This window comes from Orycteropus afer, unplaced genomic scaffold, assembly GCF_000298275.1.
Source record: "Orycteropus afer afer isolate SDZICR_OR568_19922 unplaced genomic scaffold, OryAfe1.0 scaffold00255, whole genome shotgun sequence".
Lineage (NCBI taxonomy): Eukaryota > Metazoa > Chordata > Mammalia > Tubulidentata > Orycteropodidae > Orycteropus > Orycteropus afer.
In genome coordinates, this window is record NW_006921842.1 from 3,849,658 (window position 1) to 3,864,074 (window position 14,417).

General features: G+C 36.7%; 1 protein-coding gene across 1 annotated transcript in view; it reads right to left on the reverse strand.

Moving 5' to 3' along the window:
* Positions 1 to 135: 135 nt before the first annotated feature.
* SLC17A3 (solute carrier family 17 member 3) overlaps positions 136 to 14,417 on the reverse strand; it is a 26,641-nt gene continuing 12,359 nt past the window's right edge. Inside the window, exons 5-11 of the mRNA XM_007949825.1 lie at positions 11,828 to 11,914; positions 3,487 to 3,605; positions 3,216 to 3,377; positions 2,792 to 2,921; positions 2,556 to 2,703; positions 2,165 to 2,255; positions 136 to 270 (exon numbers count right to left, since the gene is read on the reverse strand). Coding sequence (XP_007948016.1) covers positions 136 to 270; positions 2,165 to 2,255; positions 2,556 to 2,703; positions 2,792 to 2,921; positions 3,216 to 3,377; positions 3,487 to 3,605; positions 11,828 to 11,914 — 872 coding nt within the window. The remainder of the gene's footprint in view (positions 271 to 2,164; positions 2,256 to 2,555; positions 2,704 to 2,791; positions 2,922 to 3,215; positions 3,378 to 3,486; positions 3,606 to 11,827; positions 11,915 to 14,417) is intronic.

Genomic DNA, 14,417 nt, shown 5'->3' on the forward strand with positions numbered 1-14,417 from the left:
TAAGGTGCCTAATGGCTTTTCCATCCAAGGTAGAATACCTAAGAAAGGAAATGACATGGAATTAATAAATAAACAAACAAAACTTAAATAGTGTTCTAGGGTTTAAACCATAGATGAAATCATAATTCTTTACCTTCACAAATGAGTGGTTTTCCTCTCTTTAGCCCAGTCCTGGACATCTGCTTCTCCAAATATGAGGTAGAAGAGTAATCCTAACATGTTAACGGCAAACATCAAGAAGAAGATGTTCCTCCACCCAAATTCAGGGTCCTGGGGACACAAGTAAATATTTCCTTTTCTACCCTTTTTTCCCGTGGAATGTCATAGTAACAGTTCAGAACATAGTATTCACTCTTGGGTTTCATTGCCTGGAAATGACTTGATAGTTTGATGGAAAGAAGAATTTTGAAATGCACTCAGAATACTCTCAATAAAAGAGGTTTGGGAACTTCTGTGATTAGATTATAGAACTGGATTTGTCACTATGAAAGTGGCATACATTCTCTATTTTGCAGTAATCTTGTCTACAGGAGGTGTTCTGGTTCCCTAGTACTGCTTTGACAGGAATATACCACAAATGGGATGTCCTTAACAAACAGGAGTTTATTCTCTTACAGTTTGGAGGCTTTAAGTCCAAGTTCAAAGTGCCAGGCTCTAGGGGCTGGGTCAAAGCCCCTCAACCCTGGTATCCGGCTCTGCCTCCTGCTCCCAGCCCACTAGAGCTAGAGGTGTTTCTTCACTCAGACAGCTGCTGGCTGCTGAGGCTGCCAAGACCAAGGTTGACAAGTATAAAGGCACAGTCCTGATGTTACCAAACCACATGGCAGGCCATTAACTTAAGTCCATTGTAAGTCACAAGTTCGGCAGAGCACAGCAGGCTGCTGAGCAACGACACAGCAACATGCAGGGTCCATGCATGCCTTAAGCTAGAGACCATCCCCAAAGCTGCTGCTTATATATGGAAAGCAAATCACATACCCAAAGCAGCTACACAGCTGCTTGTGGTAGATCCCACCATGGAGTTGATTGCCAGTCTTATCATGGAGAATAACTGCCACCAGCTGCCCAGCCACTCAACCAGGCCCAACCAAGTTGAGACACAACTTTTACTACCACAGGAGGTATGCTAAAAATGCTTTCAAGATTCTTCTTACATTGTGACGATATAGTGAAAAGATTATGGGCTTTGGAGCTAGACAACTCTAAGAAGAATTCTGATTTTACAAATGTCCTCTTAGCATAAATACTTATCCCATCAGATTTTCAGTTTAATCATCAGGAAGTAAAGGTAATAAGAATCCATCTTCACAATTAGTGTGAAAAATGACAATTAAATAAGTTTATTGTATAGGAAACACCTATAACAATGCCTGAATGTATCAGGCACTTAAAAATGTTTCCTTCCATTATCCTTTCTCTTGTGAATGGTTATGCAAATGAAAATTTCAAAATGATACAGATGACAGGCAGGTTGCATCAATAAAAGGAATCATCCTAAGACACCTATGTGGCTCTGTGGTTTCAGCTTCAAAAACTATATATCACTAGTGAATTGCTAGTTAGTTCTTTTTTTTGTTTCCAGAATGAGCCAAGACTGAGATCAGCAAGAAATTGTTTTATACTTTTCTTTAAATCCCTAGATGGAACAGTTTGCAGTTGACTGATAATCTAAGGATTAGTGGTTTGAAACCACTCAGTAATATCACAGAAGAAAAGACCTGGCAATATGCTTCTGTTAAAGATTGTTGTTGTTGTTATGTGTCACGGAGTCAGACCCAACTCACAGCGACCCCTCCTTGGGTTTCCGAGGTGGTATCACTACGGAGTAGATTACCCAACCTTCCTTCCAAGGAGTGGCTGGTGAGTTTAAACCACTAGCCTTCTGGTTAGCAGTCAAGTGCCTTAGGCACTATGCTATTACAGCCAAGAAACCCTATGGAGCAGTTCTACTCCGTAACACATGGTGTCACCATGAGTCAGAAGTGACTCAATGGCAACTAATAGCAACTATAGCAACACATTTTTCTTTACCAGTTATCTTCATGACAAAGTCAATCACAATTTAACTTTATTTTATAAACTTGAATGCATTCTTTACAGTATTACTTTTATAAATGGATTTGGAAGGACATTTTAATAGTCCGTCTTCATATGAAAACTTTACCTGATTGAGGAGAAATCCACTGACTGTGGGTACCAGGACAAATGCTGTGTGTGCAATTTCCCTTGAGACTCCCATGAGAAAACTGGAATATCTGTGGGAGAGAGGGATGTTCCAGGCTAGATGCAGAGATGCTTGATAATACCCTTCAGCCCTACTCCATGTAGGAATCCCTCCTATGACTACGTCATAACAGACCTGTATTATGTATATTCAGCAAGAGGCACTAAGACACATAACTGTCCCCTCTCCCCTCATACACAGTCATGCCTGAAAAAATGTCCACAGGTCTATCTGTGGTCCTTGCACGTGGTTTATTGTTTTCCAAAGTGTGGGGCTTTCAGAAAGCTTAGTTTTTTGCAGAAAATGTTAAGAACGGAGAATAGAGTCTCACCTTGGAGCAATATCTAAGGCATTAATATAGATCCCTGACTGACACAGCGGGCTTAGTCCACAAGCAAGGGTCAGAAAGATTATTGTTGTAATGAAACTGGACCTGAAGTAGGGCAGGACAACAATGAGTACTGAAGAGGGGAGATTTCCTAGGGAATAAGCGACAAATTAAATAGTGAGATTCATTCTTTGGTTGTTGTATACCTTGAGAATTAATTAATTAGGTTCTGTTCTTACCTAGAGTTGTGGCAAGTTTCCTCAATGTAATGAGCCTAAAATTCTTGGTTAGAAGAAAATCTGACAGCTGGCCTCCTAGGATACCAAAGATCCAGGCAAAAATAAAAGGAAAGGAAGATAGGAATCCATTCTGAACAAAACAATTGAAGTAAACCATGTTAATAAGGACAGTGATTTTCACTGGTAAATCACTCTTAATCATACTGCCATCCTGAAATCATACTTTCTTGAGAAAACCAGTAACCTCTTCAATCATATCTCTAGAAGGTATTCAATCAAACCTTCAATCATACCAGCATGAATATAAAATATTAGCTTACTTTGATGATAAGAGAGACATTTCTCTCAGTGGAATGATTTGTAAAGGCAGAATATTCAGTGAGTCATGCAAATGGGAGAATGAATTGGAGGAAAATATACTCACATCTCTGAGGTTAACATTGAACACAGAGCTGATGTATGTCGGTGTGTATACTGCCAATATAGTAACTAACCATTGATGGCTGAAACAGCAAAAACTCATGGACCAAAAAGGTAGAGATCTGACAATAGCTTTGAGAGGAAGAGTCTGCCTAGAAGAGCTGACCTGAAAACAAATTTACTGGTCAGAACAGTAAGATCTGAGAGATACTCTCTCACTCTTAGCCACCCTCAGAAATCCAGATCTTAGAGAAAATAGAAGTCCTTATACATACCTGTTGGGCCAAGGAAGATAAGATGTACTCTTTCTCTAAGATGCTTATCCGTGGATGAGAAATGGGGTCATCATAAACCAGGACAATCCAGAGAATGGAGTAAACACAACCTATAGCTCCTGCAAACAGAGGGTAAAATTGGCACAGGGTTGATAAATGCCTTTCTCATGAATTTCCTTTACATTAGGACATGCTCTGGTATAGAACCTGGGAAAAACCCTTGCTCATAATATCTCCTTTCCATTTCTAAAAAAAAAAGAAAATCACAGAATATTTCCACTTTCTAGCATCTATTCCTTATCATTTCTTATTTATTTGTGTGCATGGCAACCAGAGACTAAAATTAGCACTACCATACTGGTATTGTAGTGGTATTGGATTTTAATATCATTCATTCTAGTAGATGTATAAAGGTATTTCATTGTGGTTTTTATTTGTATTTCCCTAATAAATAAAGAAGGGAGAGCTCTGGTAGCGTAGTGCCTAAGGCACTTGACTGCTAACCAGAAGGCTGGCGGATCAAACCCACCAGCCACTCCTCGGAAACAAGGTTGGGCAATCTACTTCCGTAGTGATATTGCCTCGGAAACCCAAAGAGGGGTCACTCTGAGTCCGGTCAGACTTGATGGCACATAACAACAACAACAACAATAAATAAAGATGTTAAACATCATTTTATGTGTGAATTTGTCCTCCATAAATCTTCTTTGATGAAGTGCTTGTTCAAATACTTTGCCCATTTTTTAATTGGCTTGTTTGTTTTTTTATTATTGAGTTTTGAGAATTAGGTATGCATTTTGGACAAATTTCCTTGTCATATTGTGTCTTGAAAATATTTCCTCCCTATCTCAACCTTTTTTTTTAATCTTAACAATATTTTTTGAAAAGCACAAGTTTTTAACTTCAATGAAATCCAGTTTATTAATTTATTATTTCATGGATCATGCTTTTTGTATCATATCTAAGAAATCTTTGTCTAACCCAATAACAAAATATTTCTACTATGTTTTCTTCCAAAAGTGTAATAATTTTAGGTTTTACAGTTAGGTTTAGGATTCATTTTGAATTAGTTTTTGTTTTTGTCTATAGTATGAAGTATCCATCAATGTTCTTTTTTGTTTCTTTTGTTTTTGCATATAAATGTCCAACTTAAAGTACCATTCATTTAAAAGACTATTTTTTTCAACATTGAATTGCCTTTGCAATTGCTTAACAAAAATAATCTTGTATGTGTTAGTCTATTTATGTATAACTCTATTCTGTTCTCTTGATGTATTTGCCTATTTTTATGCCAACACCACCTTGTTTTGATATCAGATAATGTTAGTTATTCGACTTAGTCATTCATTTTCAAAGTTGTTTGGCTATTCCGGGTTCTTTGAATTTTCATATGAATTTTAAAATCAGCTTGTCAACTTCTGGAAAAAAAAAAAAGCCAAAACTCTCTACAAAAAAAGGCAGAAATAAGCACTCGACACATTATGCTGCAATTTTGATTACAAGTTCACTGAATCTATAGATCGATTTGGGAAGAATTATCACCCACAAATACTGAGTCTTCTAACTGATAAACATCCTCAACACATATCTCTCCATTTCCTTAGGTTCCTTAGTATCTCTCAGCAATATTTCATAGTTTTCAGAGAACAAAGTTTTTCTTATCCCTAAATGTTCCATATATTTTTATGCTATATAAAATGTTTTTATATGTCTGTAAATGTCTTTATTTTGCCTTTGTTTTTAAAATATGTTTTAAATTGGGCATAGAATTTTTATTTTTTCTTGAGTGTTGCTATGAGGCTGGAGGCTATGCCACTAGTGTTTCAAATGCCAGCAGTGTTATCCATGGTAGACAGGTTTCAGGAGAGCCTCTAGACAAAGACAGATGAAGTCATCCACTGCTCAAAGAACTGGCCAGTAAAAACCTTTTCAATAGCAGTGGAACATTCCGTAATATAGTGCCAGAAGATAAGCCCCTCAGGTCGGAAGGCACTCAAAATATAAGTGAATAAGAGCTGCCTCCCCAGAGTAAAGCTGACCTTAACAATGTGCATAGAGTAAAGCTTTCAGGATCCCCATTTGCTGATGTGGCACATCTCAAGATGAGAAGAAATCCATTAATAATCGGAACATGGAATGTATGAAGTATGACTCTAGGAAAATTGCAAGTTGTCAAAATGAAATGGAATGCAAAAGATTGATATCCTAGGCATTGGTGAGCTGAAATGGACTGGTTTGGGCCATTCTGAATCAACCATATGATCTACTATGCCAGGAATGACAAACTGAAGAGAAATGGCATGGCATCCATCATCACAAAGACTGTTTCATGATCTGTCCTGAAGTACAACTCTGTCAGTGATAGGATAACATCCATACACTACAAGGAAGACCAGTTAATACTATTAGTATTCAAATTTATGCACCAACCACCAAAGGCAAAGATGAAGAAATTGAAGATTTTTACCAACTTCTGTAGTCTGAAATTGACTGAACATGTAATTAACATGTTAATTATCACTGGTGACTGGAATGCAAACGTTGGAAACAAAGAAGAATCACTGATAGTTGGAAAATACGGATTTGGTGACAGAAATGTTGCTGGAGATCGCATGATAGAATTTTGCAAGACCAACAACTTATTCATTGCAAATACCTTTTTTCAATAACGCAAACTGTGGCTATATACATGGACTTCACCAGACGGAGTACACAGGAATCAGAGTGACTACATCTGTGGCAAGAGGTAATGGACAAGCTCAATATCTTCAGCCAACACAAGGCCAGGAGCTGACTGTGGAACAGACAATCAACTGCTCATATGCAAATTCAAGTTGAAGCTGAAGACAATTAAAACAAGTCCACAAGAGCCAAAATATGACCTTGATTATATCTCTCCTGAATTTAGAGACTGTCTAAAGAATATATCTGATGCATTGAACACCAATGACCAAAAACCAGAAGAAATGTGGGATGACATCAAAAACATCATCCATGAAGAAAGCAAGAGGTCATTAAAAAGACAGGAAAGGAAGAAAAGATCAAAATGGATGTCAGAAGAGACTCTGAAACTTGCCCTTGAATGGAGAGTAGGTAAAGCAGATGGAAGAATCAACAGGATAAAAGAGATGAACAGAAGATTTCAAAGAGCAGTTTGAGAAGACAAAGTCAATTACTATAATGAAATGTGCAAAGACCTGGAATTGGAAAACCAAAAAGGAAGAACACACTCAGCATTTCTCAAGCTGAAAGAACTGAGGAAGAAATTAAAGCCTCAAATTGCAATATTGAAAGATTCCATGGGCAATATGTGGAATGATGCAGGAAACATGAAAAGAAGATGGATGGAATACACAGAATCACTATACCAAAAAGAATTGGTAAATGATCATTCATTTCAGGAGGTGATCATATGATCACCTTGGCATATGATCAAGAACCGATGGTATTGAAGGAAGAAGTCAGAGCTGCCCTGAATGAATTGGTGAAAAACAAGGCTCCAAGATTGACAGACTACCCATTGAGATGTTTCAAGGAACGATGCTGTGGTCTTCTATACCAAGAAGTTTGGAAGACAGCTACCTGGGCAACTGACTAGAAGAGATCCACATTTGTACCCATTCCAAAGAAAGGTGGTCCCACAGAATGTGGAAGTTATCGAACAATATCATTGATATAATGTGCAAGTAAGATCTTACAGAAGATAATTCAAAAAAGGTTGCAGCAGGATACAGACAGAGAACTTCCAGAAATGCAAGCTGGATTCAGAAGGGGATGTGGTGGTGGTGGTGGTGGGGGGGATATCATAGCTAATATCAGATGGATTTTGGCTCAAAGGAAAGAATACCAGAAAGATGTTTATTTGTGTTTTATTGACTATGCAAAGATATTCAATTGCATGGATCACAACCAATTGTGGATAACATTGAGAAGAATGAGAATTCCAGAACACCTAATTGTACACATGAGCAACGTGTACATAGACCAGGAGGCTGTCATTCAAACAGAACAAGGGCATACTGTGTGGTTTAAAATCAGGAAGGGCATGTGTCACAGTTGTATCTTTTCACCATATTTATTCAATCTGTATGCTGAGCAAATCTGAGAAGCTGGACTATATGAAGAAGAGTGTAGCATCAGGATTGGAGGAAAACTCATTAACAACCTGCAATATGGAGATGACACAACTTTGCTTGCTGAAAATGAGGAAGACTTGGAGCACTTACTGATGAAAATTAAAGATGCAGTCTGCAGTATGGATTACACCTCAACATAAAGAAAACAAAAATCCTCACAACTGGAATAAGCAGCATCACGATAGATGGAGAAAAGATTGAAGTTGTCAAAGACTTCATATTGCTTGGTTCTACAATTAATGTCAATGGAAGCAGCAGTCAAGACATCAAAAGATATTGCATTGGGCAAATTTGTTGCAAAAGACCTCATTCAAGTGCTGAAGAACAAAGATGTCTCCTTGAAGACCAAGATACACCTGACCCAAGTCATGGTGTTTTCATTCACCTCATATGCATATGAGAGCTGGACAATGAATAAGGAAGACTGAAGAAAGTTGATGCTTTTGAGTTGTGGTGTTGGCGAAGAATTCTGAAAGTACCATGGACTGCTAAAAGAACTAACAAATCTGTCCTGGAAGAAGTGTAGCCGGAATGCTCCTTGGAAGTGAGAATGGCCAGACTTCATCTCACCTCCTTTGGTCATGCTGTCAGAAAGGACCATTCTCTGGAGAAGGATGCCATGCTTGGTAAAGTTGAGGGTCAACAACAAAGGGGAAGGCCCACAACAAGATGGGTTGACACAGTGGCTGCAGCAAGGGGCTCAGGTATGGTATGGATTGTCAAGTTGGCACAAGACCAGGCAGTGTTTCATTCTGCTGTACATAGGGTTGCTATGAATTGGATATGACTTGACGGCACCTAACAACAACAACATAAATGTTCCATATATTTTGATGTTATGGAAAATGCTTTTATATATCTGTAAACCTCTTTATTTTGCCTTTGTTTTTAAAATATGTTTTAAATCTGGGCATAGAATTTTTGTTTTATTTTTCCTTGAAATATTTTTAAAAATGTTTTTCTCACTTGCATTGTTTCTAAGAACTTATTTTAACTTATGTTAACATTATCTTTATCTTTGTTCCTCTGAACATGTCTTTCTTCTTTGGTTTCTTTAATATTTTCTCCTTAACATGGTTCTGCTGTGCATGGGGTCGCTATGAGTCAGAAACGACTCGACGGCACTTAACAACAACTACAATCATGGTTTTAAGCCACTTGATTATTATGTATCTTGATGTAATTTTCTTCATGTTTCTTGCAACTGAGTTTCAACTGCACTTCTTGGTTCTGTGTATTTATATTTTCATTAAATTTGGAAATTTTTTCAGCCATTATTTCTTCAAATACTTTATTTTCCCAATCTAGCTCCTCCTCTTTGGGCACTTCATAGCTCACTGTGAAGTTCTGTCCATGTTATCATGTTTTTCTCTATATGTTTTATATTGTTTAATTTCTATTGCTATGTTCATTAATCTTTTCTTCTGCTGAATTTAATCTGTCATTAATTCTATCCAGTGCATTTTTCATCTCAAAGACAGTTTTCATTTATAGAAGTTCAACTTGGTCTTTTAAAAATATACACATATTTTTTTCCATGTCTCTACTTAACATTTTTAATACATAGGGTACACTTTTAATAACTTTTAATATTTTTACTTGCTAATTTTAATATTTATACCAGTTTTAGATCAGATTTGACTGACTCACTAATCTCCTCATTATGAGTTGTCATTTCCTGTTTGCTTTTTTTTTTTCCATGCCTCATACTCTATGGCCAGACAATGCAGATTGTACCTTGTTGGGTGTTGTATATCATTGTATATCAAAAAGTATTTTTAAACTTTGTTGTAGGATACAATTAAATTACTCAGAAAGAGTTTGATCCTTACAGATTTTGCCTCATCATTTGCTTCAGGGATCCACCGTAGTGTTGCCCTCAAAAAAACCGTCACTGCCATAGAGTCAATTCCAACTCATAGCAAGCCTCTTTGGGTTTCTGAGGCAATAAATCTTTATGGAAGCAAAAAAGTAATTCTGGTTTCATAACATGAGTCATAAAATGTTTTTCTTCTATTTTCAAGAAAAATTTGTGTAGAATTGATATAATGTCCTACTTTCATATTTGGTGAAACTACCATAGTAATACTGCCTCGGAAATCCAAGGAGGGGTTGCTATGAGTCAAGTCTGACTCGATGGCACATTAACAACAACAACAACAATGCAGCACTAGATAACTAAGGTACTGATTTTCTTTATTTTTTTTCTGTTTTGAATCCACTGCTTTCTGCTCTTATTTTTGTTATTTCCTTTCTTCTAATTAATTTGGGCTTAATTAGCTTTTTCTAGTTTGTAATGTGTAAGCTTAGATCATTAATTTAGAATCTTTAGTCTTTTCTAATATAGGAACTTAATTAAAATTTTCTCTAAATATTGGTTAGTTGCATCCCACAAAGTTTTGATACATTTTATTTAGTTCTATTTTAAAATTTACCTTGTGTCTTTTTTTTATTTTGACCCATTGGAAATGCGCTGTTTAATTTTCACATATACAGAGTATTTCCAAATATCTTCCTGTAATTTATTTCTAGTTTAATTTCATTACATACAGAAAAACATGCCTTGTATAGTTTTCAATTCTTTTAAATTTGTTAACATTTTCCAGTGGACTGAAGTATTGTCTATCTTTGTAAATGTTTAAAAACTGATTGCCAATGAGTCAATTCCAACTAACAGTGACTATATAGGACAGAGTAGAACTACTCCACAGGAGTTTACCAGGCTGTAAATCTTTATGGAAGCAGCCTGCCACATCTTTCTCCCACAGAGTAGCTGCTAGGTTCAAACCACTGATTTTTTTAGCTAGCAGCCAAGCACTTAACCACTGTGCCACCAGGGCAAGAACAGGCAGTGTTTTGTTGTACACAGAGTTGCTATGAATCAGAGCCAACTCAATGGCACCTAACAATAACTGCATTGCAAATGTTGAAGTGCACTTAAAAAGAGTCTCTATTCTACTGTTGTTGAGTGGCATGAGCTATAAATATCAATTAGGTAAAGTTTGTATTTAGTGTTTTTGAAGTTTTCTGTAGTCCTTCTGATTTTGTCTTCTTATGCTATTGATTATTGCAACAGAGAAAAAATTTTATGCCTCCATTGTGAACTGTGGATTTGTCTATTTCTCCTTGCAGTTCTTATTGTATTTTGAAACTCTATGGAGCTCTGGTAGCATAGTGCCTAAGGCACTTGACTGCTAACCAGAAGGCTGGAGGTTCAAACCCACCAGCCACTCCTCGGAAGGAAGGTTGGGCATTCCTACTTCCGTAGTGATACTGCCTCGGAAACCCAAGGAGGGGTCGCTATGAGTCGGGGCCGACTCGATGGCAAATAACAACAACAACAATTGTTAGATGCATATACATTTTGGATTATTATATCTTCTTGGTGAATTAACACTTCCATCGTTATATGCTCTCTATTCTTATCCCTGATAATGTTCCTTGATCTGAAGTCATCTTTGTGTGATATTAATATGTCCACTCCAGATTTCCCTTGATTAGTGTTTCATGGTCCATCTTTGTTTGATAATTTACTTTGTACCTATGCATGTCTTTAAATTTAAAACAGGATATAGTTTTGTTTTATTTTTATCCAATCTGAATTTTTTGTCTTTTAATTGGTGTGTCAAAACCATTTACATTTAATGTAATTCTTGATATTGTTGAATTTATGTCTACCATGTTTTTTGTTTTGCTTCTCTTCCTATATTTTTGTGTTTTCCTTCACATTCTTTGGATTATTTAGTAAAAATTTGTCTTCAACTCCCCTTCTCTTTACTTCTTTAATGCTTTCTGTCTCCCAGGTATCCAATGTTTTTAGGAAATTTGAACTTTATCCAGTACCTCCTCACTGCTCATTTTAACCTGAGACAAATGCCACAATAGCACCTATATCTCTGGACTACTTTCTTCCATCTCTCACAAAATATTACTCTGCTTGCCTATCCTCTCTGTTTGCAAAGACAACAGGGTATGTGTAATCACTTTATGTTTAAATAAGGTTAATAGCCCATTATAATAGACAGGAGAGGTTCAGAATTCTTAGATTGGTGTGGAACAATTATTCCCTATTAATGTATTTTGCTTTTCTGTGACTGCTCAAGGATTCTTCTTTCTTGATGAATTTCCACCAGAAGAGTACATGCAGATACCCAGAGGAATCTTTCTGAATATTAAAACCTAGAAACTAGGAGATAACAGCTTACCAAAGATATAAAAACCAAAAGGCCACCCAAGGATTTGACTGATGAGGCCACCCAGGAGGACAGCAGTGAAGTGTCCCAGGATTATTCCTGTAAAGAGACAGAGAGTAAGCTATGGAACTCTAGGCACCCACCTGGCAGACACATACAGAATGCCAAATGGCATGTTGTACAGCAGCACCACCAAACCATAAAGACATGAGCATATTAGAATATGTGACCTTGGATTCATGGTTCAATTCCTATGATATCCCGAGATCCTATTTTTCCCACAGTTCCCTAGTAAGATTGCAGGTGACAGTCTTCTTTTTATGCTGTTATGATTTTAAATATTTAATATTTTAATTTTTAATTACATAAATCATATGTGCTTATTATAAAAATAAATCACCACAAAGACTCAAAATGCCTCTCACATGCTCCCCATCCATTTTTGCTTTTCTCTCTAAAGTTAACCATTGTTGTTGTTTTTGTTATGTGCCGTGAAGTCAGCCCCAACTCATAACAACCTCTCCTTGGGTTTCCAAGGCAGTATCACTACAGAAGTAAGATTGCCCAACCTTCCTTCTGAGGAGTGGCTAGTGGGTTTGAACCCCCAGCCTTCTGGTTAGCAATCAAGTGCCTTAGGCACTATGCTACCAGAACTCCTAAGTTAACCATTAGTGATAATTTATTACATGACACATAATTGCATACTTTTTCTCTCTGCACACACATAATACATACACATATTTTTTGTAAATGCATTTATGTAATATGTGAATATGAAGCTAGAATATGTATTTGTTTATAAATATGTTAATGCATTTTGTTTTCATTTCTATAGCTTTATATGTTGTTGTTGTTGTTGTTATGTGCCGTCGAGTCGGACCCAACTCATAGCAACCCCTCCTTGGCTTTCCAAGGCAGTATTACTACGGAAGTAGATTGCCCCATCTTCCTTCTGAGGAGTGGCTGGTGGGTAGTGTTCTCATATATGTTGTTGTTGTTGTTCTTATGTGCCATTGAGTTGGACCCAACACATAGCAACCCCTCCTTGGGTTTCCGAGGCAGTATCACTATGGAAGTAGATTGCCCAACTTTCCTTCCAAGGAGTGGCTGGTGGGTTTGGACCACCAACCTTCTGGTTAGCAGTCAAGTGCCTTAGGCACTATGCTACCAGAGCTCCTGTTCTCATATATAGTAGGGCACAATCACTTTTTATAACTTTTTCAAACATTTCTAGACTATTGTATTATTTTTCCGATGAATACAAGCATCAACTTGTCAGATGCTATACATATATATGTGAGTTATTATTTTTAAATAATCAGGATCATAATGTACTATTCATTTTCCATTTAACATATGGTCTTACAAGTATTTCCATATCACCATGTAGATTCTATCTAATTATTTCTGAGAATAGATATAATTAGTCATTTATAAATAACTAACAATTGGTTGAAATAAGCTATTTTTGCACAACAGAGTACCAGAAGTGGACTTGCTAGATCAAAGATTATTTAAATTTTGACAAGTAGTACAAAAGTGTCCTGCTAAAATTCTGTATCAAATTAAATAGCCAACATATACTGTTTCTTTTTCCTCTTCTCCTTGACAACATTAGATATCCTCAAAGTCTTTAAAAATAGTTTTTCCAATATGAAATTAAGACACCATCTCATTTTACTTTCTTTTTTTCTGACTTATGGTGAAAGTTGAGCAGTTTTTCCTGCTTAACTGTTACTTAAATTCGTCTACAAACTGTCTTTTTTTTTTCCTTTGTTTCTTTTATTTGTTTAAATTTGCCTTACTGATTTACAGAATCTTTATGTATTGTGAAGGAGCTCTGGTGGCATAGTGAATAAGGCATTTGGCTGCTAACCAGAAGGTCAGCAGTTCAAACCTACCAGCTGCTCTGCAGAAGGAAAATGGGGTGATCTACTTCTGTAATGATTTACAGCCTTGGAAACCCAATGGGGGTCACTATGAGTTAGAATCAACTCGAAGGCAGTGAGTTTGGTTTTTTGGTTTGGTTTTTATATTGTGAGTAATAATTCTCTGTTGCATACTGGCCACAATTCTGTTCTTCTATATTTAATTTTATTTGTGTTATGTTTTGTAATTCAGCAGTTGTAAGTATTTGTGGGGTCAGATCTACAAGTCTCTTCTGGAATGACCTCTAGACTTACTTTTTTTTGGTTAAAAGAGCTTTCACCATCCCACATTTTAAAAAATCATCACTTATATCTCCCTTTTCTTTTGGTCATGCCCCTTATTTAAGCATCTTACATATGTTATCTCATTTAAGTGCTAGTATCCAAATTTATAGTTGAGGAAATAGAGATATGGACCAGTTAAATGACTTGTTCAAGGTCACATAGTTAATAACAGATGAGGCAGCATTTGAAATGAGGAGCTCTGGTGGTGTAGTGCCTAAGGCATTTGACTGCTAACCAGAAGGCTAGTGGTTCAAACCCACCAGCCACTCCTCGGAAGGAAGATTGGGGAATTTATTCCTGTAGTGATACCACCTTGGAAACCTAAGGAGAGTTCTCTGTGAGTTGGATCCGATTTGATGGCAGTGAGTTTGGTGGGTTTTTTTAGCCTG